Source organism: Phodopus roborovskii, unplaced genomic scaffold (assembly GCF_943737965.1).
Source record: "Phodopus roborovskii unplaced genomic scaffold, PHOROB, whole genome shotgun sequence".
Classification (NCBI taxonomy): domain Eukaryota; kingdom Metazoa; phylum Chordata; class Mammalia; order Rodentia; family Cricetidae; genus Phodopus; species Phodopus roborovskii.
Window position 1 is genome coordinate 28,770 of NW_026125169.1, and position 22,359 is coordinate 51,128.

A 22,359-nucleotide genomic window follows, 5' to 3' on the forward strand; every position below is an offset into this window, starting at 1 on the left:
CCAGTGGAGGCATGGCTTTGGAACAGCTATATGGCTACCAGTGGCAGCGCAGACACTGTGCATCATTGTGACTTTTGATGACAACATGGGTCATGAATAGCCACACAGACACTCCCTGTGATAGGACCACAGAAACAATTTTTAATATGGCTTGTCACAAAATAAATAGTTATTTTTTGCTTTTTTCATTTAAATTTGAAACAAGGTTGTTTTACACGTCACTCCCAGTTCCCTCACCCTCCCATCCTCCCTTAGAACCCCGAAACCCTAGCCCATTCCCTTTCTTCTCCCCAGGGAGGGTGAAGCCTTCTATGGGGAATCTTCATAGACTGTCATACAAGTTGGAGCAGGGCCTAGGTCCTACCCCATGTGTCTAGGCTGAGAAAGTATCTCTCTATGTGGGATGGGCTCCCAAAGTCCATTGTATACTAGGGATAAATACTCATCCATTACTAGAGGCCCCATAGAATGCCCAGTCCTCCTAACTAACACCCACATTCAGGGTGTCTGGGTCAGTCCTATACCAATTGTCCAGATATCAGACTGGGGTGCATGAGCTCCCCCTTGTTCAGGTGAGCTGATTCTGTGGGTTTGCCCATCACTCCTCCCTCTTTGCAACAGAATTCCAGGAGTTCGGCTCAGTGTTTAGCTGTGGGTGTCTGCTTCTGCTTCTATCAGCTACTAGATGAAGGCTCGGGGATGGCATATAAGGTAGTCATCAATCTTATTATTGTTGAAAGGCATTAAAGGTAGTCTCTGCACTATTGTTTAGATTGTTAGTTGCGTTAATCCTTGTAGATCTCTGGACATTTCCCTAGTGCCAGATTTCTCCTTAAATTTGCCTCTATTATTGTATCTCTTTTCTTGTTCTCCTCTATTCTTTTCCTGTCTCAATCTTCCTGTTCCTTCATGCCCACCTCCCCCCTCCTCTTCTCCCTTCTCTTTCTCCTAACTCCCTCTCCCCTCCCTCCATGCTCTCAATTTGCTCAAGAGATGTGTCCCTTTCTCCTTCTCTGAGGGACCATGTATGTCTCTTTTACTGTCCTCCTTGTTTCCTAGCTTTTCTGATGGTGATAAATGTAGGCTGATAGTCCTTTGCTTTGAGTATATACTGTTTGTCTTTTTGTGACTGGGTTATCTCACTCAGGATGGTTTCTTCTAATTCCATTCTTTTCCCTGCAAGTTTCAGGATTTCATTGTGTTTTTCTACTGAGTAGTGTAAGGAGTAGGTCTTGTCCTGCTGCCACACCAGCCCCAAATAATGCATAGAGATGCTGTATTTGATATAATGCTGTTGGCCAGGTACTAGTTTCTTATCTGCTAGCCCTGTCTTAATTATTAACCCATTTCTGTTAATCTAAGTATTTCCACCTGGTTTCATCTTACCGGGGAATGGGCTGTCATTGTGCTCTCCCAAGTTTCTCCATGTTGGCTCCTCTTTACAACTTCCTCTTTCCTCCTAGTCCCACCTGTCTTGCTTTCCTATTGGCCAACAGTGCTTTATTCATTAACCAGTATGAGAAACATATTTATAGAATGACATCTCCCATCAGAGTAGTACTCCACTTTGCAAATGTACCACATTTTCTCCATCCATTCTTCAGTTGAAGGGCATTTAGGTTACTTCCAGGTTCTGACTATTACAAATAATGCTGCTATGAACATAGTTGAACAGATGTCCTTCTTATATGAATGTGCATCTTTCGGGTATATTCCTAAGAATGGAATTACTGAATCTTGAAGTTGACTAATTTCCATTTTCCAGAGGAACCACCATACTGTTTTCCAAGGTGCCTGCACACGTTTGCACTCCCACTAACACTGAATGAGTGTACCCCTTTCTCTGCATCCTCTCCAGCATAAACTGTCTTTGGTGCTTTTTATTTTAGACATTCTGACAGAAGTAAGATAGTATCTCAGAGTTGTTTTGATTTGCATTTCTCTAATGGCTAAGGATGTTGAGCACTTTTAAAGTTTTTTCAGCCATTTTATATTCCTCCATTGAGAATTCTCTTCAGTTCTGTACCCCACTTTTAATGGGGTTATTTGGTGTTTTGGTAACTAGCTTCTTGAGTCCTTTGTATATTTTGGAGATCTGCCCTCTGTCAGATGTGGGGTTGGTGACGTACTTTCCCCATTCTGTGGGCTGCTGTTTTGTTGAATCTGTCCTTTGCCTTACAAAATCTTCTCACTTTTAGGAAGTTCCATTTATTAATTGTCTATGTCAGTGTAGTCAGTATGTTCAGGAAGCAGTCTCCTGTACCAATTTGTTCAAGGGTACCTCCCAATTCTCTTCTAAGAGGTTCTATATGGCTGGGTTTATGTTGAGGTCTTTGATCCATTTGGACTTAAGTTTTGAGTGCCCTGAACTAAAATAGTTTCTATATTATTATTTTCAATGGCCACTCTAGGAGTGCCCCCAAGATGTAATGGTATGGGAGGGACACTTAAACTTTAAGTTATCATCTTAAGAAATTTTAAAATGATTATAAAATTGGATTCACTAGGTAAATTATAACCCACTAGACTATGAATTCAGTCTCCCTGACTGACAATTGTGTAGACACTAGCTTCCAGAAGGTGTTTCCAGGACATCTGGCATCTTTTGCATGGCAGGACTACTTTTCCTGTATCACTCTAACCTGCTTTCATTATACATGTATGAAAATTTCTTTTCAGGAGGTTCACTTTAAATATTTGTCTATCATCCTCTGTGCTCATAGCGGCTATGGAAAAAGACTCCAGCTTGGAGACAGAGAAACACTTCTGTCTAAACAACTTTAACTCTACTTAAATAGAAGAAATTAATTTCCACTTAAGGAATGCTCAACAACGAAACATCATATTGATAGCTGTTTTTATATCCATTACAAAACAATAAATTAATTGGCAAAAACAACCCTGTGCAACATCAACAAAGCATTGTATCCCATGAATGCAGTGATATTCTATTAATTCAGGGGCTTTGTTTATAATGAAATCAAAGAACTGAACACCTCAAAATGTGCTTGTTAGTTTAGATTTAAAAAAAATTAGTTCCTCCAAAACTAAAATGGCCTTCATCCCACTGATCTTACTTGGCAAGAAATAATCAAGATTTTCATATACTAAGCTTTTCAACAGGACTTAATTCCTATTTAAAATTCCTCATGGTAATTTCATAGTAATAATAAACTTGTATGAACTAATTCTTAAGATACAGTATTTGATATCTGCCCATTGCTTTCTTAATTTTTTTTTCTTAAGTCCAAAAACCTAGCAAATCCACATTAAGACACACTGCATTTGCATCTAGAGATATTCTGTCCTGCTATTTTGACTTCTGTATTTCAGCAGCATACCATGAGCACTGTGGAGACATTAACTGCATAGTGTTTTTAAATGAAAACAGCTGTTGTTATAGTAACAGAATTTAGATTTTCAGAATCAATGCTGAAGGTCAGTCTTTTGTTGGCTTTATTTTTTTTTAAGTTTGTAAAGGAAAATGATGGGAATTATTCCAATTAAAATACAAATATACTATTCATTTACATGAAATTTTTCACACTTTTTTAAAGAACCAGAGAGTAATTTACATTTGCCTATACATTATGTAAAAATATATTGTGCTGCCTTTTAAAATGTTCCTTCCTTAAGCCATCTTCATGCAAGGTATTTTCTATGGAGATATTATTTCTCTGACATGTCTAAATAAATCAGGACTTTTTTTTACTATTTATTCCGTAAGAAAATAGAAAAGTGTATGTGTGAATATTTGAGTACATATGTGTGGATAATGTGTATGTGTGTGATGTAGGTATAGGTGTATGTGTGTACGTGTGTGTGTGTGTGAGAGAGAGAGAGAGAGGGGGGGGGAAGAGTGAGAAAGAGACATAGGAAAGAGAGGGGGGAGTGTCTGGAATCTTTTTTCGCTAATACTTAAAAAAACTGTCACAGGAAACTATCCTCTATCATGGCTCTTGAAAATAACCGTATCTAGTTCTGGAATTTAACTTTGTTCTAGGGTGCAAAACTATTTCAAAAGAATCAAAAAGTGGGTGTCCCAAAACCCAATGGTTCTAGACAAGTCGGCGTTCCCAGAGTTGGAGGAGTCGGACTGCTACACCGGCCCTTTCAGCAGAGCACGGATTCACCAGTGAGTGCTCATCTCTTCTTCCTTGTGTCCTGGCATTGTAATTTCCCTTACCCCCAGTTGGGTTACAGAAGAAAAATAACTGAGGATATTCCCATTGGTCACCAACTAGGTCAAGAATGTATCAGTGTATTAGAGTTTATATTTAACTTAGGAACAACACTATATGAGCATTTACTTCTATATTAATTTCATGATTCAGAGATAGTCAAGTAATAATTAAATGCTAATATATAGGCTGGTAACCTAGATATTCCTTTGAAGTAATAACTATGTGGGCTGCAGAGATGGCTCAGACATTCAAACACTGGTACACTCATAGAGGAGTTTCTGGCACTCATGTGGAGGCTCACACCTGTAACTCCAGTTACAGGTGATCCACAGCGCACACATGGTGGCTTAGAACTGCCTGTGACTCCAGTTACAAAGGATTCAACAACACCACTGGCTTCTTCAGGTACCAGGCACATGTGTGGTATAGATACATGCATGCAAGAAAACATATGCACTGTAAAATATTCTTTTAAAAATTATATGATAGAAGATAAGTCATTTAAAATAATAATGGTAATAATAATAGGATTGTTCCTAACACTAATATTAGTTAATGAATTATTGGAACTATAATTTTACTTTAAAATACATTTACTATTTAAGTGGTTTTGTTTAATATTGAGAATTTCATTAGAGAAGGCTATGTCACTCTAACTTTCTTGGCTTTCTCTTTCCCTCTGTGTCAAACCTATTTGTTTCTTCTTACTTCTTTCATATCTATTTATTTGTCCATGCTTTCACTCTACTGGAATTTATTGAGTGACTGAAGGGCATTAATTGAATTATAAGGTTCGTTATGGCATATGTTCTGCTTCATGATCCTCCTAGTCGAATACCATAGGCAAGAATGGAATTCTAAAGCTAAATAAAATAAGGCAAACATGGAGATAGAGAAATATAGAATATTTACAAAATATTGTAGTAAAATATGCAATTTAGAATAGGACCAAGCCTGTGGACAGATGGCATTCTAGATGTCTGGATGAAATTTATTCTGAGATATAGTAGTTGAAAGAATTATAGAACCAATCTATACCACAGCCAAAAATCAGTTAGAGTTTCTACTTCTCAAAATGTTCTTCTCGTCCTTTGAAAACTCGAGGACCCAGCTCAGTCTTTGAAGAACACTGATACCATGAAACATCTGGTTTATACCTCCCAACTAGCATCCCATTTGTACTCATACAATTCAAGTTTTAATTATTTTTAGTGTAGGCTGCCCTGCTGTGGTGCCTGTGGACCCCTCTCACTCTGCCTCCTTCAGGCATCCTACCATTAACAGTGCAACCTCACAAAACTCACTCAGCAGGTCTAGTGAAACTCAAGCTGAATCTTTACCACTTTTCACTTCATCTGGGCTATCCTGGCCCTGAGCTTTGCAGGGTATTTTTCTTCCCACCAGTTTGCCTCTATTAAGTATCTAAGGAAAAATCATCATAAAATTCTTGCTATTGTCCCTTCCCCCGGTCACTCACTACATTGTTACACTATTACATGTTCACCACAGAAACCAGTCGGGATTTATTTATTTATTCACTTGTTGATTATGTCACCTGCTTAATTCCCCCATAATACAACCTCCTGCAAAACTAATACTACCTGCCTAAGAACTACTTGCTGTACTGATTGAAATAAACAAGGCTGGGTAAAACATGTTAAGAAGACAATAGTCTCACAGTCTAGACCAGGAGCAAGGACACACAGGAAAAGGGTAGCAGTGCCATGGAGGCAGTGGTTCAACAGGAAAGTTACTTAGCTTGGTAACTCTTTGGATATGTGAGAAGGATGAGGAGGAAGTAAGGGATAGAATAATTAATACCCCGGATGAAATGTCCGACAGAATTATGGTTCGTTATTCACAGAGATAAAGTGCATAGAAGCAGGAAGTATCACCAGTCCAGTAAGATCCAGTTAATTCCACTGCTTGAAGACTTAGAAAGATTTAGATTTAGAAAGAAAACATTTAAACAGATTCATCATTTCCTTGTGAGGCCCCCTTTGCTTTCCATATCATCCACATCAAAGGACTCCTTGCTATTCTTTCCACAAAGGAGCATTTTAGGGTATCAAGGATATAGAAGAAAAAACAAAATTATAGGACATCACTAAACTCTGAAAGCTGGGTAAGATAGAATGGAATGTGTTGCATGGGAGATAATTTCAATTTTTAATGAAGTCTATCTGGAGCACATTGTTTGAGGTGTAAGTACAAACACCAGCCAGCAAATGGTTAATTTCTTCTTACTCTATGATAAACAAGACCTAAGAGAATACTGAGGATTCTTTACAAGCTGAATGAAGATGCTGAAAAGAACATTTGATCGTCTCTGCATTTTCTATAAGTACTTATTTTTAACTGTCAGTTTATTTTTGTCAAAGAGGAGGACTTACTTCTCTCTCATCCTAGAATATTTTACATGCATTGTCTTTAATTATAGAGACAGATGGGTGGTTACCCAGGGACTTATAATTCTGACTAGATTTTTGTGATCTGCTCTGAATATATTAAAGCAAATCCCTTCATCTTAACAGCTTCATAATAAACAATAAGGACACCTTCTTCAGCAATGCTACTCGAAGCAGAATAGTTTATCACATGCTGGAACGCACCAAATATGAAAATGGAATATCAAAAGTGGGTAAGAACATCATTTCACAGACATACTTAAAAAATATAAAAAAGCTATATATAGAGTTAGAGTTTCATAAGAAATGAAGGTTTTTACTTTCAGTTGCTAATGAATTACTTAACACATTATACACAATTTCTATGAATATTTTGTGTTGCTACTTTTCATAAAAGTATTTTTGAGGGCATTTGGGCCACTGTATCGAAATGTGAAGAATACAAACACTCAAGAAAAAAATGTATCCTAAACTACAAATTTTTTTTAATGAAAATATGTGTAGAAAGAGATCAGCATGGCATTATAATAAAAAAATTAAAAGTACCAAATGTGTTACAACCACCCATTAAAACCTATTTATTTTCTCTTTATCAATATAATTTCCAGACCCTCTATCTGTAAATATATACCCATAATTTTATTTCTTGTGTACTATATGTAAATAGTTTATGACACAGAGTTTATATTCTGAGATTAATATTAGTTCCTAGCTATAACTAGTTTTGGAAGCTCTTCATGATTCACTAAGAAAAGGAAATTACAAAATTATTGGGCTAGTGTGATTCCATTTTATTAATAGACAGATATAAAAATAAATGAAAATATAGAAGAATATGTAAATAACCTAATGAGATTATTTCTGGAATATTAAGTGGTCACTTATTTTAACATATTAAATTTTGAAATTTTATAGCATTTGATGTGGTTAACAGTTTGGTACATATGAAATACAAAAGAAAATTGAGATATTAGCAACCAGAATGAGATAAATAAAATTGCAAACCTCACACAAAATTGAAAACAAAACTAACATATAAATTGACCTTTTAATTGTGAGTCTAAATTGCAGCAATGAAGAAATAAGTGTTAGCCAAATGCTTTAAATTGTTTGAATTTAAAAATTGACAGCCCATGGTATCTATCACAATCTTTCCTGATTGTGCTAGGATGGAAAACAACACTGATTAAAAAAAAAAAAAAGAGTTGTGTTTGATATTTACTATGGCAAGAAGAATCATCAGGCCAAATTTATTTCTGACTAACAATTCATTTGTGACTGAGCAATCGAATAATTACCTTAGACACTAAAACTTCACCCAAAACAATGAGAATATTTAGATACCCATGGAGAGATACTCCCTTAACCTAGAGGCAGGAGGGAGGGCCTAGTCCCTACTCCAAATGACTTGACAGATTTTGTTGACCCCTCCTGAAAGGCATCACCCTCCCTATGGAGTAGGGGTGGATGGAATGGAAGGGTGGTTTGTGGGGGCATGAAGAGTGGGAGAAAGGAGGGAAGGAGGGAAGGAAGGAAGGAAGGAGAGGGAACTGGGATTGATATATAAAATTAGAAAACTAAATAATAATAATAATGAAACAAAAATAAAATATCCAGAATATGAGCTGAAATTTTTCTATGTGATAGGAAATTGTATTTGTATATTTAAAAGACATTTTAAATGACTATGAAGGTATCATGCCCTTGGTGGAAAATATGCTAAAAACAGGAGAGCTAAAATAAAGCAAAAAGTATTCTTAGCCACAGTGATGAATTTATCGAAAAATGGTAAAAAATGCATTATTTCAAAATATAGATATGCATTTTTTGCTTTTTAAAAACAATTTTCTCAAGCCATTGTGTATCACATGAAAATGGCATTGCAAATTCCTGTAGAACAGTCTAATATATGCACTCATTAAATTTCAATTACTTAATGAGCACCTTATGTAATTGTGTTTGCACAAAGGATTCCATCTTTCAGGTTTACAAATATTTCATTAATGTTAATAATGTAATAACATTACAACTAAACATCTCCAGAAAGTTTTTCTCATTGTTCATTCTCAAATGAAAACCATGTAATATCTTCACTGAGATGACAAATCTGAGTGTTTTATGTTTTTCAGTTTAGCAAAATAAAAGTTTCTCAAAGCCACCATCTTTCCTGTCAAATGCTGGGAGCAGAAAGTTCTAATTTGAGTAAACATTGTTATATTCAAAGAGTGCTAGACAAAAACAATACCATATCTTGCATATAGCGTTAAGGACAGACCTATCTGAGTACCAATGTCGTGCTCAGAAATACTGTCCCTGTAGTTGACCTGGATATGGAAATCATTTGATTCATCACTGTCTTAAAATAATTCTGTGTTCATTGCGCTTTTACATATGATTTCAGGAAAAGCCTTCGTTGAAATTGACTCAGATTTTTTTTTTGTTGTTGTTGTTCTCCTTAGGTATTCGCAAGCTTATAAATAATGGTTCCTACATAGCAGCTTTCCCTCCACATGAGGTAATTTTGAAAGATCTTTTCCATTTAATAAAAATAAAATAGTTTCATTCTGTGAGACAGTGTTGTTCACTTTTTTGTTGCTGGGATTAAACACCATAACAAGTAATTTATGGAAAAAATGGGTTATTTAGACTTGGGTTTCTACAGGGTTAGAATCCATGAGGGGAGCAGCATGGCAGCAAGCTGCAGAAATGATGGGTGGAGAGCCAAGCTTAGAACTCACTCCTTTATTTAAAAAAAAATTATTTTTCACTTTACATACCAATCCAGTTCCCCCTCTCTCCCCTTCTCCCACCTCCCTCCCTATCCCCCCCCACCCACTCCTCTGAAGGGATAAGGCCTTCCTTGGGGGAATCAAGGAAGTGGCATATCAAGTTGAGGAAGGACAAAGCCCTTGCACCCTTTTATCAAGTTTGAGCATGGAATCCCATCATAAGGAGTGGGCTCCAAAAGCCACTTCATGCCCCTGGGGTAGGTCCTGATGCCACTGCTAGTGCACCTCCCCCAAAATTAATTTTTCATGTCACACAACTGTCACACATATTCATGGGCCTAGTTTGTTCCCATGCAATTTTCCCAGCTGTCAGTCCATAGTCTATGTAGCTGTAGCTCAGGTCAACTAGCTCTGTTGTTTCGTCTATCATGGTCTTGACCCAAGCAGAGATAGGAACTAGGATGACACCATAAACTCTCAAACCCTGTGGATAGTGCTTGCTTCCTCTCCTGGCTCCACTTCCTAAACCTCCCCAATCAACTTACTCAGCTGAGGACCAAGTTTTCAAATGCCTGAAACCATCAGAGACCATTTATCACTAAAACCATCATAGTGTATAAAAAAATTCATTCATTTATATGTGAGTGTCCACACCTAGAATAGTCCTCTGAGACCCTTTTACCATCTGTTAGTTTCACAGTAGCCCATCAACCCCAAAATATATCTAAAGTTTGTCCTATGGGAGGAACCCAAGCCTCCACCAGAATAGCCTAACATTCTAGCCTTCCTCTGTTTTGTCACAACAAACAATGCTTCCTCCTGCTTGAAATTTACAACCCTTCCAAATAAGGCAGGTTCCTGGCTTGTGTTGTAAAATGTCTGAAAGTCAAAAACAAGACCACAATCAAATCCTCTGTGTATTACCTACCTCACTTCCAGGCTGACAGCCTTGCTGCAAGTTTTAACTAGAAGCTGTCAATGACTCTGACCAACTAAATTAGCATCTGTTGAACTTCTCTTTGGCCTCTGCTATAGACACTCTAGGTTTATCTTTTTAACTTGTGTCACATTTTAAATAAAATATAGGTTTCACTTCTGTACCATTACTCTTTGATTTACAAACTTAATGCAATGAACACAAAAGTTAGAGCATATGAGGAATTTGCAGCAGATAAAATGAATTGTAAATGTATTTGTCAATGAGTTAAATGTTTGGTATGGAGTATCTCTCACTTGAAACAACCCTTAGTTACTGACAATAATATTACTTCCATTATAAACATGTTCAATGCAGTTACAAGAAGGTAAATTTTCAAAGGCAGTTATAAGCATAAGAAATGTTAATGATCTTCATGTAATTCCCACTTACACTAAATATATATGACTAATAATTATGAGCGATTTTTTTGTATAGTTCATATGCTCAGCCAGCACAGGTTTGTGATTGTGACTGCACAGAAGAAAGTAAACATAGTTTTCTCTTAGGATATATAGGAATAGAGCTTATAAAAATTAAACATCATTTCAAATACTTCATAGAAAGTGGTAAGCTAAAGTGATCAGAGAGGCATAGCTAAGGGAGTCATTTCACAAAGTAAGGTTTGGTTTATTCTCTTGTGCACAGTAATTTTCTCAGCATAATTAGCTTGTGCACTGACAGCTCACTTGAGTTTCTCGTGGGAAATTTGTCAGCTGTCAAAGCTGGCTGTTGATGATCGTCTTTTTAATTTAAGTATATAAATTATTTGATATATAAATATGTGGCACAAATATGCAAAAGGAATAAGAAATCCCATTGTTGAACTATAAATATGTAAAAGAAAATTGAGAAACAATGAAATGGGCTCAGGAGTTGCCTATTGATTTGAATTGCTACCTACTCATGGAAGAAAAGCAAAATTTACAAAGAAGAAAATAAAGTCAATGCAAATAATCTATAGTCTGACAATGTTACTTTAAAATCCTTTTTTATTGATGCTGGATATTATGTCCAGTCTCATAAGTTTTCTTCCTAGTTGTGAGGGTTTTTTTTTTTTTCCTTACAAAAACAGGAATAGCTAGAGGAGCATGACAAATCATTTTAGTGAAAATGAGCAGGAAGAGGAAAACCAATTGGCCAGAGGTACACATGTATGAGAAAACAGTCTAAGTCACAGATGGATCATGAAGGACTATCAATTAAAATTGTTATTAGGGGCGATTGACAATGTTTGAGCCTTCAGAACGCCTCACAAGTGCATGAGTCATTTAGAGTTATCTTTTTAGTCAGCTCTCCCGTGCAGCCCACCACTTGTCACTGTCAGGCTAGAGCAGTGTAGTAATTGGTGTTAAGTGTAGGTTGCACAGTGGCAAACGTTGGTACACTAAATTTTAGCTTCTAGAAGTGTATATGATCTAACCACTAAAACTGGTTGAATACCATGTGTTAGATCTATTGCAGTGACTGCAAAATAGTGACAATTTTGCTATTCGTCCTTTCTATAAGTATCAGATAGGCAGCAATCTAGGTTCAAGAGCAAATAGTAACCCCAGGAGATGTTCTGCACCTGCAATCAGTATGGTTTTTCATTCTTCTCTTTAGCTCCCAATTATTAGGATTTAAATACTTGGGCATTTAAAGAGGACACCCTGGGCTTGCACTTTGAATGTGTATCACCTTTCCCCTAATTTTCTATTTTATTAAAGAGTCAGAGGTGGTATGAACTTATACCATTGGAGCCTCAAAGCACTTGCAAACCAGAGCTCAAGACATCAAGAAACTTAATAAATAATCTGTAATACTGATTAGAAAACCTTCAACCACATGAAGCCCATTTGAAAGAAAATGCTATGTTTTAAATGCTTAAATTTAGAATATCATTAGTAAACTTTTAGGACCATGGGATCTAGCAAATAGGTGGCTCTAAGGGTTATGATCCTGTGCTGTTTTTTTAGCAAATGTTTATTCTATAAGTAAAAGAAAACGTTTCTGTGTCTAGCTCACTTCTTTTTTTAATATATTATTTTTGTGACTTTTATTGTGTACTTTTGCTCGTTAGGCAATCTTTTTTTTTTAAATTTTTATTTATTTATTTTATATAACCAAGTCCATTTAAATGAAAACAAACATTTATAGACAATATTTGGGAATTTTGGCATTGCTCTTCTTAAAGAAAAATGGTACTCAATTTCTCAATTGAAGATTAAAATATTTTTGTCATTTTTAATGAAAAGACCCTGAGTTCCAGTGAAATATAAGTCTCATTTACTTAAGTAAAAGGGTCCCAATTATTTAAAAATTATTTAAAACATCATTTTCATAAAGCTATCAAATGGTAATGGCATTTACTATTCCAGTGGTGGGCTTGAGTATATAATCTTTAATTATTTTATATGTTGATAAATTACCTTGTTAGGAATTCATTAGTCCTTATTCAGTTCAAACTTTAATAAGAAACTGGACTCCAACTTATGTTGTTTTATTTGTCTCAGGGAGCCTATAAGAGTAGCCTGCCCATCAAAACCCATGGACCTCAGAATAACAGGCATCTGTTGTATGAGCGCTGGGCACGCTGGGGAATGTGGTACAAGCATCAGCCTCTGGACTTAATCAGGTACTACAGATGGACTAGTCGGTATTAAGTAGCAAACTGTTCTTTTGTTTGCTTGGAATTATTTCTTGGAATTATTTCTTAGCACAGCTATTTCAGTTTGGAAACTCTCTGCAGAAAAGCATAAACAAAAACACTACCTGACTTTTCAATGGAAGGCATTTAATTCATGGAGTTGGTTATTTGAAACCAATTCGAAAGCTAATAAAAGAGTCTTTAAGTCAATCAGAGATTGGTAACAGCAGGAAGTAACTACCCTTCTTAAGGGTAAAGGGGAAATGGCAACATGTGTATTACAAACCCAAAGTACCAGATGCTGGGGCAAAGAAAACGATCCTAGGTTGTTTGCTTGTTCTTCCTACCTCCAAGACTTCCAGTATCTCTTTGCCCAGCTTCATGGTAAGCATTTTACAATGGAGATAGAACAACTGACTCCCTTGTAAAAACAAAAACAAACAAACAAAAAACAAGGAAGTACTCAACAAATATAAGGGCATATAGGAAAACAGCCAACACATCACCTGTGCATATGTGGTATCCTATCAGTATTCACAAGGGATTCTGAAACTGCTTCCAGAAACTCTTCTCAGGAGGCACACTCCACAGTGCCAATGTTCCTGTTATATGGTGTTTGTTTGCACATAATCTACACAAATACTTTAGCATACTTTCAATCATCCCTAAAGTTTTTATAATAACTAATATAATGTAAATGTTAGGGAAATAGTTGATATGCTGTATCTTTAGAGATGAATGGCAAGTAAAATAGACCTTGCGTGTTTAGTACAGACACAACTTTGATGGATGAATAGTTGCATTTGTACATGAAGAACTTGATAATACACAGGACTGGCTACATTTCTCTTTGAAAAAGGTTTTTCTCTATTTCAATGAGCACTTTCTAGTAGGTAGTTGCTCTTAACTTTGTCATCTCTCTGTCTGACGGTCTATCTATCTATCATCTATTTATTTTGAGATGGTGTCTTACTGTGTATCCCTGGAACTTACTGTGTAAACCAGGTTAAAGTCGAACTGACAGAGATCTGCCTGCCTATGCTAGAATAAAAGACATGCATCACCATGGAAGAATTCAGTTTTACTTTTGGAATACTTATATTTGTGGCTGACATATTTTATTTTGTTGAAGAAAACATTGTTCATATAAAAAACATGAAATATGTTAATGCTATCCTGATTCCCTAGCTAATGATGACTATCTATAAGATAAAAGAAAAACATTTATATATTATTAGGCTATATGTGTGGATATTTTTATCTGTTTATAGAATATAAAGAATAGCTGACAAAACATCAGTCAGTGTGTCATTGGAAGCAGATTACTGAAGGGGTACTTGAAGAGAAATCAGTAAAACAGTATGCACAGCATCGGGATGTGGTATCATGGAAGCCAATACAATAGTATGCTCAGGGACTAGTAAAACTAGAGGCAATTATTAAACCTTACCTTAAAGACACAAGAGGAGGTAAGACTTGCCAGGACCATCTAATGACTAACCACAGAAGGAAGTGCCAGATACAAGCTGTGACCTGAGGAAGAAAGCAGTTGTAGACAACCGTGACACAAGAGAAAGGAAGTCATCTACCATATATGTCATGAAATCATCAAGCCTGTCTAGAAACCAGAAGTTTTAAAAAAGCAAATGGATAAGGATCCATAGAGGTGAACTCTGTGGGTCACAGGGTAGTAAGTGGAGTAAGCACTTGGAGATACACAGGATGAATACGCAGCAAATATTAGTAGCTGAGTATATGCAAAATCAAGATACTTTGACTCTTATTCTGTCAACCATGACAAATTTCATTATTCTAATTTATAAAGGTAAAGGGATAATTGTTTTGGAGATGGATAGACACAATAGGGTGAGATGTGCTGGCTCAAAAATATTTACTAGGAACTCAGATGATGGTTTCTGAGTAGCATTTCAGCGTGAATTACTATTCCTATCTACAATCATCATTGCTATTATTGTTCCAGGTAAACTGAGCTATGATGCTATATAAATAAATGGGGTCCCTATTAGTAACATGCAGAGTTATTCAGCTACTATTGTTTGATTACTCATGGAGATGGGTAATTTTCTCATGAAAGCATGTGTTAAAGTGAATAAGCAATGATGTGTCATGAGACATCCACCAGAAGAGGGTATGTAATTAACGAGTACACGTGACATCTCAATGGACTGCATTTCCTAGCAACTTAGTTAAAACTGAAACTGAAGAAGTAATGTGGAGGCTATTCAGGTTAACACACTTAAGCCTATGCATTTATTTTGTACAAGGCACAATTTTCCAGAACTTTTAACTGTTTGTAGTTAAGCTGGTCATGGGTCTTTACGTAGGATGGTATGTGACAGCTGGGTTCTTTTGATCATAGCTAATGGGATTCACACAGGAAAATCTGGCATTGTCATGTTCAGTAAGCAAATGCCTTGGTGTGATATATGAGCCAAAGGCTTTCAACTTACCTTTTTTTAAAAAAAAAAATGAACAATCATTTCTGGAGATGTGTTTATATAGTTTTCTCAATTTAAAATTGATTCAAATACTTAGTAGCCAAAGCTTATTTAGTTTCAACCAAATTTCCCATGGAATCTATTTGAAATCCAAAGGAGTGCTTTAAAAAAATCATCAATTGCAAAAGCAGTGGTATGACATTTCAAACAATTTTAACAATAGGTATCAGGGATTTCAATTAAAAAAATGTTGTTGAATTAAGTGACTATTTCTAAAACGATAGATACCACAGTTTATTTTGACATAGAAACTGTTTAGCAAGGGACAGATCAACTGAAATATCGCAAGGGGAACTTTACATAAAACAGACAAAGCAGATGGCCTTGATTGAGCAGTCATGGGAAACTGCTGCGAAGTATCCTTTGGTTCTTTTTCTGCTGTGGGATTGTGTTGTTCTGCTAAGGAATAATTAAATATTATAGATAGTTGTCAATGTCAGTGTTCTTGGGCAAGGTCATTTTGAGCTATTCTTTGTCTGCAGCTAGCTTCTCCATCTCCTGACACACACTGAAACCTGCTTTGACTCAGATCATATTCTAGCCTGATAATATTGTTTCTATTAACTTCAACAAAATGCAGATTAATATATTAGTGTGTTATGAGCAGATAGGTCCCTGTAGCTACTTTAAAGATATCCACTTGTTCACAAGCAGAAAGCGAAGCCTTGTTAATAAGAAATAATAATTGAATTTTGTCCCCAGCAACAATCACTGAGAAGCATCAGTTTTCAACAATGTAGCTAGCTGCAGGCAGGGGTATGTTATATAATTGGTTTTAGAAAATGGAGACCTTAAAGTAGTAAGGAAGTCAGGGAATGTAAAATTATTGTTATCAGCCCTTTATAAATTATGGACCTACAAAAAACCAACATTGAAGTGAATAAAGGAACAATAATTAAGTAGATCTTTGAACTGCCTCATTAATTTGCTACTTCCATATCAACTGAAAAGTGTATGAATTTCTTTAGCTTATTTTACTTTTTTAATAGTGGCTGCTAGTGAACCAATGAGCAACTCTACCTTCAAGACGCTTAAATATTTTGGAGGTAACACATAACTGAGGAATAAAGAAGAGCTATGACTGATGACACTAATTGGAGCATGGATTAGGGCAGTGTGGGAACAAGAGCAAAATATCTTAACGTGGATTAGAGAGAAAGGCTCCCTGGAAGAAACAATATGAAAAAAGAGCAACTACCAGTTACAGGAAGAGGGAAACTTTTGTTTTAGTTAGAGGCCTGTGATAATCAAAGGAAATGTGCTTCAGACAAGCAATAGAGCTTTAGTGGAAGAAGATGAGATGTATAGCATAGGCACATCTGATCAGAGGCTCAAGTGGAGACATATCTACCCTGCACTGAGAATCCAATCAGATAGCCAACTGAATTTTTTCTTTTTCCTTTTCATTTATTCTCAAGAAAACATTGCTCTGTTAGAAACTAAAAAGTGACTAAAAATGTTCACTATTAGGAGGAGGGAGATGTACTGGTTTTGGGTTATGAAAACTATTTTAAGAAAGTTGGACAAGCAATAGGTATTGTTGAAAGTTTACAGAAACATATCATGGCCATTATTATAGTCATTAACAGCCATAAGGGTCAGATACACTATTGCTGACAAGTACATAAGCTAGAGGTCTCAGCTTCCATCTGAAATTGTCACTAGTTATGGTATTTGGGATTGTTGGGTCGTTTATATTGCATTCATTCAAACTGAAGATTGGCTTTCTTGTGCAGGCTATACTTTGGTGAGAAGATTGGTTTATACTTTGCCTGGCTGGGATGGTATACTGGAATGCTGATTCCTGCCGCAGTTGTTGGCCTGTGTGTTTTCTTCTACGGATTAGTTACAATGAATGAAAGTCAAGTAAGGTGAGCTATGAAGAGATTGTCCAAAATATTTGTCCTTCTTTCTGAAATTACAAATGCCAATGATGGTGAAAGTAAATAATAGCAGTGCTGCATATGTGAGTTTTGTTTTGTTTTTAGTATAATAGAGTGCTGTTAAAATGTAATTTTTATGGTTTTATATGCAAATTCTTTTTTTGTTCTTTTTTTTTTTTGTTTTTTGTTTGTTGGTTTGCTTGTTTGTTTTATTTGAGACAGGGTTTCTCTGTATTGCTTTGGAGTCTGTCCTGGAACTAGCTCTGTAGGCAGGTTGGCTTCAAACTCACTAAGATCCTCCTCCCTCTGCCTCCTGATTGGCAAATTCTTTTAATGTGTCCCAAGAGTTCTTATCTCTTTGATAAATTTCTTTTTCCAGTATGTATTATATAATCTAAAAATATCAAAAACTAGAATTTAACAAAAGCCAATATCATATATTAAAATTGTGATTATACTTTTAAAATAGAGTGGCATAAGTTAGAAATAGGCAAGAATTATTCTTACAAATATAGCATTATTTCTCAACAAAAGTGTTGAGTGAGAATAACACTATTCAACACACTCAATTTTATTTTATATAATCAAGTTCAAAACACAAAGAATTCCCTGCTGGGGCTCAGCAGTTAAGAGCCTTGTCTTTGCAGAAGACCTGGTTTGGTTGTGTCACCCATAACTCCAGCTAAAATGGATCTGATCTTCTTCTATCCTTTAAACATGCCTACACACATGGCACACACACACCCTCAGGATCATGTACATACACATAAAATATTTAAACAATTTTTTAAAAATCTTGCCAAAACTCAACATTGTGTTCTCCTTTTGCTAAACTTTTTGTAATGACTTGGCTACTAGGAAGTACATATTAACAACATAATATTATATATAGTATCATAGATATCAATTTCCTGGTATTTTTCTCTAAAATATTAAAATATGTATAATATTTTTGCTTGGAAAAATATCTGCATTGCATTTGAGTTGTATAACCAAATTCTTTGATTTGAAAACTCTAAATTCCCTTGTTTTTCAAAGCAATCACTGTAAACCAAAGCCATATGATCCAAACAGGTTTGTTTCAGGATTTTTCAGAATTACTGTGATGCTAAGAGGCAACATCATCCTCTATAAACCTCAGCTTTAAGAACTCCCTCCTTCTCTGATTATTTGATGTATGGGGGGTGGGGGGGGATTCCCATATACTATCCAGTAAGGGATCTCTTGGCTCAGAGGACAGGCTGAGACTTACAGTTAAAGTGTCCGAAAATAATAATAATAATAAATAAAAAAGGCTGTTCTTTCACCATGTATGAACAAATAGAATCAGGTTCTTTTCTAATGATAGAAAGGGGATGTTCCAAAAGGGAGGGGAGGTGGGGAGGACCTGGGAGAGAGTGGAGGAGAGGAAATTATAATCAGGATATGTTCTCTGAGAAATAATCCATTTTCAATAAAAATTAAATATGAGGAATGATCTCTCAATAGTTGCTGCTCAGATTGGGTCCATAGGGAATATTCTCATAATTTCAACACTTCATATAGCCTTACTATGAGATATAAACACCTCCCTCCATCAAAACAAACATGAAAATGCACAAAAGTAAGAAATTTACTATCCCTATTGATTTTTTACCGTGGAAGGTGTCTTTGGTGTACACATTCTTTAACCTTTAGTACAAGGAGCATTTTAAAAATCATTAACAAACTCTTCGGTTATGTGCTTTCACCACGGCATTCACACTATAATTAAGATCTTGTCAGACTTTCTATTCTAAACCAAGATAAGAAGCACTGAATATCTTGACTTTGAAATTTTTGAGACTAAAAGTTTCCATTCAGGGCGCCAGACATGGTTGGGTCTTGGCTGTTATCTTGGTGGACAGGCAGGGACAAGGCTGTTTTGTTTTGTGTTGGTTCATCTTACTATCTTGTTAAGCTCCTTTTTGTTTGTTACAAAGTAGTGAAATGATAGAAAGCTGGAGATATGGGCCTGTTTATTATGGATCTGCCAGAAACTGACAACCAAAATACAGTCACATTCTTTTCTTGTTTGTGTTTTTGTTTTCATCTTTGCCTCTTATTATAAAATTGATTTTTTTTTTCCTGATGCAATGTGATTTCACCTCCCTCCACTCCTCCCAGTTCCTCCTCTCCTCCATTTCTTCTGGGCCACCCACTTTTTGCCTCACATTAGAAAATAAACAGGCTTCTAAGGGATAATGCATTTTAATATAATAAAAATAGAACAAACACAAACACATTGGAATAGGATGAAACAAAACAAACAAAAAGAAAGGAAAAAGGAAAAGAGACCAGGGCACAAGATTGATCCTGTTGATCTAGAAAGACTTGTTTCTTGGTGACCTCTATTCCCTCAACAACTCCAGTCCTGCTTCTCCTCTTTCCAATGGGTTCTCAGAGAGCCCCGAGGGGAGAGATTTGATGATAGGTTTGGTATCTCTGCATAATGTCTGGCTGTGGGTCTCTGTATTTGTTCCCATCTGCTGTAGGAAGAAACCTCTGATGATGGCTGAGCAAGACATTGATCTATGAATATAGCAGAATGACATTGGGAGTTATTTTGCTGCTACTTTTTATTTTCTTTTTTTAGAAAGTGAGTATTTTTTCCATGGGCCATCTAGTCTCAGATTCTTGGTCATCCAATCTTTGTCAGACATGTGTTCCATCTCATAGAGTGGGCCTCATGTCAAATCAGATATTGGCTGGTAACTACCACAAGCTTTGTGTCACTATTTCACAAGCATATCTTGCAGGCAGGACACCATTGTGCATCAAAGGCTTTGTAGCTGGCTTGGTGTTTACCTTTCTCCTTTGATAGCACACAGAGTACCTTTCTGTACCAGAGATGCTGGAATGTAGGGATGAAAGTTCTATGTAGGCACCAGTTCCACTTCTGCATGCTCTGTTAGTTTTGTAGGGGTTATATTCAGCAATGAGACAGAACTTAATATCAGTTTGTGAAGAACAATTTATAGTCTTGGCAACCACCTGGGTTGTTTAGGGGTTCCAATGGGACTGCTTTGGCCGACAATACAGTCTCAACCCTGGAAGCTTCATTTGGTGACAAGTGTTGTCCACTTGGGCCTCTGCCTCCCCAGGATTGGTGATTTCATTTAGATTGCTTTCATACATGTATGGTTGCCTGCTAGATACATTGAATAAGTGAAATAATTGAAATAATTCAGTGTTTGTACTTCTGTGATTGGCTTATTTCACTATCTAAAACATGTTCCACGTTCATCCATGTTGTCATATTGAAAGAATTTCTTCTCTGCAATAAGCATAGATATAGTATTTTTTATCAATTAGTTGATACATAGAAATTTGCTTAAATATATTTAACACATTTTAAAAATTATTCAGAGAAGATGAGAGCACAGAAGTGATGTTTTTATATCTAATTATTCTTTATCAACAAACATCTGAAGTCAGATGTCAGGGTAATAAACTTAAAGAACAGAGAAACAGGGGAGCAGCCATCAGTGACTTCCTACCTCTTTTATGTCTTCCTTCAAAAAGGCTGAGAACCTCTCTAGGCCCTGCCTTACTACTTCTTGTCTCTCTATCTGTCCTCAGTCCTCCAAAACCTCTATGGCTAATTTGGGTCAGCTTCACCCTCTGATTCAAAACAAACTTTATTGTCAAAATTTAATCAAAATATCACACAAACACAAGAGCATTCTGAAGTGTTAGTGTCAAAGCCTAGGCTCTGGTAGCCCCAAATGGGAGGCATGGCTATCCTTCTTCAATTCACCAATTAAAGACACAATAATAAGGAAAGAGAAGATAATCATAGTAAGATGGGGAGCTGATAAAGAGATCTAGTGACACCCAGCTTATCCTCACAGGACTAACATAAGGTCTAGCAAGAGTTACAGTGCAAAAAAAGTAAACGGTTGTGGCCAAAGGTCCATGCATCAGTGAGCCACCATGGTTGCATTAAGAGGTCATACTATAAATTGTTAAAGGTTTCATCTCTGATGGTACAAACTCACCCTCACAGATATGTAAAGGATTTTTGTCCCGTAAAGCTTTGTTCTGCCTGAATTTCAAGGTAATTAAATAAACACAATTAAAAAACAGTCTATCCCTGTGCCTTCTAAAAGGTACAGACACAGAATGAAGGTAGAAATGCCAACCTGGCACCCAGCTTTTGGGTACCATGTAAACTGAGGATTGAATGCTTTTCAGTAAACATCACTTTTTAAAACCCTGGTTTTATTACTTTTTTAATATATCTAGAAATAGAGCTATAGCATCATATGTTATGATATGGTATATCATATAAGAACATTTTAAAAAATACTTTTGAAGCACTTTTACAACTTCCCATAACAGCATTTGAGATTCTCGCTAACATACTAAAATTTCAATATCTCCACATCCTTAGCAATACATATTTTCAGTGTTACTATAAAATGTTCTAGCAGTTCAGGCTGGAGATAAATCTCAGTGGAAGAGAACTCAATTTATGTGACCAAGGAAGGCCCTGTGTTCAATCCCTAGCAACCTCCTCAAACCCTCAATAAAAAGAATAAAATTCAGTCTTCATTGATTGGTGGTCTTGATTTACAGTTGCTTGATGTTTACATATGATTCTAAAACAGATGCTTTGTTCATGCTACCATGTCTAATCTGTTTTCCTTTGTCTGTGTTCACCTGTATGCTACAATGTGTTTATCATCCAGCAGGTATTTCCTGCCCTCTGCTTATAATGTGAGCTGAATCTCTAATAGTGGTTCTCAATCTTCCTAATGCTGCAACCCTTTAATACAGTTCCTCATGTTTTGGTGACCCCTAACCACAAAAATATTTTGTTGCTTCTTCTTCACTCTATTTTTGCTACTGGATAATGTAATTTTGAGATACAGGTTTGCCAAAGGGCTTGCAACCCACAGGTTGAGAACCACTATACTAGGAGTATTAGAGCACCAGAGGGGTAGGTCCAAACACTTACTCCAAATGGACTGTACATTGCTCCTTTTTAAGTTGGTAGTAGTCATTATT

At 36.2% G+C, this 22,359-nt stretch overlaps 1 protein-coding gene across 1 annotated transcript in view; it reads left to right on the forward strand.

Moving 5' to 3' along the window:
- Positions 1 to 22,359, forward strand: part of LOC127226439 (anoctamin-3-like) — a 112,596-nt gene that overhangs the window by 16,109 nt on the left and 74,128 nt on the right. Inside the window, exons 4-8 of the mRNA XM_051190476.1 lie at positions 4,004 to 4,135; positions 6,719 to 6,825; positions 9,052 to 9,107; positions 12,793 to 12,914; positions 17,182 to 17,316. Coding sequence (XP_051046433.1) covers positions 4,004 to 4,135; positions 6,719 to 6,825; positions 9,052 to 9,107; positions 12,793 to 12,914; positions 17,182 to 17,316 — 552 coding nt within the window. The remainder of the gene's footprint in view (positions 1 to 4,003; positions 4,136 to 6,718; positions 6,826 to 9,051; positions 9,108 to 12,792; positions 12,915 to 17,181; positions 17,317 to 22,359) is intronic.